Raw genomic sequence first — 2,561 nt, 5'->3', positions numbered from 1 at the left:
GTGTCACTGTGTGTCACTGTGTGTCACTGTATACCGTGTCACTGTATGTCATGGCACTGCATTCTTTCTCTGCCTTCTAGTCTTTATTTACATTTGCCCGTCTTCTTGTTCTTTTATTTGTCTTTTTCCTATGTATTTGCCACATCTTGGCTAAGAGAGCCATCTTGTTGGTAGAGAGGATTATTCCAGGGGAAATGAAGCTATATGGTAACGAGACACTGAGGCATGAGTACCTCACCGGTTTGTCGTAAGAATGCATATACATCCATGGAGCTGATGTTTAGATGGAGCTATCAAAACCAATGCCACTCTGAAGATGAGAACTCGATCCTCAGAATTAGTTACAGTAACCAGCAAGGCTAAGGGCCAGAATTAAACCAGGAACCTAGTCTAGGACGCCAGTGTCTCAGTTAGGACATTTTACTGCCATGAAAGACACCTTAGGCAACCTGGCACATACAGACTATTACAAATTCTTTCTCTAAATTCTCTTTAAAAATCTTCCAATATTTTTGATAGTCTATCTCTATATCTTCATATACTTAATGCTCAGAGCCACCTGTTGTTAGGAATATTAAAATCTACACATGGATGCTGTGGGTTATTGCTCATTCAATGGTCCCAGTCCCAGAGTTGGCCTCTGGGCAGGCAACTGTTCAGGCAAGACCATATCCAAAGGCCAGGTGTGTGGGAGCGCACCTTTAATACCAACACGTGGGAAGCAGAGGCAGGCAGATCTCTGTGAGTTTGAGGCCAGCCTGGTCTACATAGTGAGTTCCTGGACAACCAGGGCTGTGTAGAGAGACCCTTCCTCAAAAGCGAACAAAGCATGCGCAGATAAGGACAATCAAAGTCTATTTCTTAAAAAGATGCACAGTGGAGGCAGGGCACTTCCCATGGTGCCCGGCACGTGACAAACTCAGCATGTGTCAGGGGCTGTTTAATCACCAATGAACATTACCAGCCTTGCTTTTTTTTAAAGCTACAATGTATATGAAAAGATTCTTACTTCAGGTTTCTATAGGACTCACACAGGAGTGGTCACGACTCCGAAGGACAACCAGCCACACACAAAGACATTTTTCTTTTCTTTTTGGTGAGCTATTGTATGGCCAGGCTCTCCTGAAACTGGTTAACCAAGGCCAAGGGCTGGGATGGCAGGGGGATGGCAGGTACATGCCACCATGCTTCCCTACCCCAACCCAAATCAGAACAGGAAGAAAAGGAGTAATTCTGAAAAGAAAATCGCTAGGTCCAGGACTAACAGTTTGATAATGCCCAGGAATTTCTGTATTCACAGCTGTAGACCACTTCTGGCCTATCTTTCCCATCCTTGACAGCTGGACCACATGTGTGATGTCCTCCTCCTGCCTCTGCAGCTACTGGAACATGGTCTAAGACGTGGCATTTCAGTTGGCTGCCAGGGCAGCCTATGTGGGTGATGGCAGACTGGGATTTCCGTTTATCTTGAGAGCCTGTTGTTTTTGTATTTCATGCATCTTCTTGGTATTTAAAACAAGGAAATGCACTTAATATTGTTTTTACTACTCCACGATAACAGAAACAAGGCTTCTTGCTATTAACCAACCCCAATGCTAGCAACAAAGCAAGTGAACGATATTAAATTATTACACGCTCCTTATTTAAGATTCCATGGAGGGGTCTTACCTGGTGCTCCCGTGTACATGATGGAGAAGACATTTATTGCTATAGTAGCAGCATAGAACAGAGGAAGCGCCTGGAGACCGTTTGGAACAGGGTCCTCCTGCATGACAAGGAGCAGAGTGGGTGTCAGGACGAGAACATCTGGCAGCAACATAAACAAAGAGACGGGGTCCTCATTACAGGGAAGCAACACGGTGCGAGCTGCTGCCTCGGCTGAGCCATCTCCCCTACACATCTGTGGCCAGCACGTTAGGGAGCCACACGAGCTGACATGGCTAAGTTCATCTTTGCACCTGCCAGTCCACCTCAACAACTGTAGGCTCTCTCCCCTCAGAAGTCTAGAGAGTCAAGTGACAGCCATCATAGCATGGATGGCAGATTTTAAATGACTCTCTGGCTAGACACGTTTTAACTATATTAAAATATATAAAGCAGGGTTGAAGTGGGTAAGAGTACTGGCTGCTTGCTCTTCCAGAGGAAGATTCCCAGCAAACACATGGAAGCTCACCACTTCCATGTCTCTACTCCAGTTCGAGGGAATCCAGCGCCCTGTGTGGACACCAGGCACACATGTGCGACACACTTGTAGGCAAAACACCCATATCCCCTTATATGGGGACAGCAAGACGGCTCGGAAGGTAAAGCACTTGCTCTTTCATAATGACGATCTGAGTTCCATGTCTACATGTCATGTGACTCCTGAGAGTTGTCCTCTGACCTCCACAAGCATGCCGTGGCATGTGTGTCCCCATACACAATGACAGTAAACCAGTTATACAAAGAAAACATTTTCGCCGGGCAGTGGTGGCGCACGCCTTTAATCCCAGCACTCGGGAGGCAGAGGCAGGCGGATCTCTGGGAGTTCGAGGCCAGCCTGGTCTATAAGAGCTAGTTCC

At 46.6% G+C, this 2,561-nt stretch overlaps 1 protein-coding gene across 5 annotated transcripts in view; it reads right to left on the bottom strand.

Annotated features, from left to right (window-relative positions):
• Positions 1 to 2,561, bottom strand: part of Slc20a2 (solute carrier family 20 member 2) — a 92,031-nt gene that overhangs the window by 20,605 nt on the left and 68,865 nt on the right. For all 5 annotated transcript variants that reach the window (XM_013352037.2, XM_026786881.1, XM_026786879.1 and 2 more), the window contains exon 5: positions 1,669 to 1,765. In XM_013352037.2, the coding sequence (XP_013207491.1) occupies positions 1,669 to 1,765 (97 nt within the window). The remainder of the gene's footprint in view (positions 1 to 1,668; positions 1,766 to 2,561) is intronic.

The sequence above is a fragment of the Microtus ochrogaster genome, linkage group LG7_11 (genome assembly GCF_000317375.1).
Source record: "Microtus ochrogaster isolate Prairie Vole_2 linkage group LG7_11, MicOch1.0, whole genome shotgun sequence".
Classification (NCBI taxonomy): domain Eukaryota; kingdom Metazoa; phylum Chordata; class Mammalia; order Rodentia; family Cricetidae; genus Microtus; species Microtus ochrogaster.
Note: the sequence above shows the minus strand (reverse complement) of the source record. Positions and strands in the feature narration are given on the sequence as shown.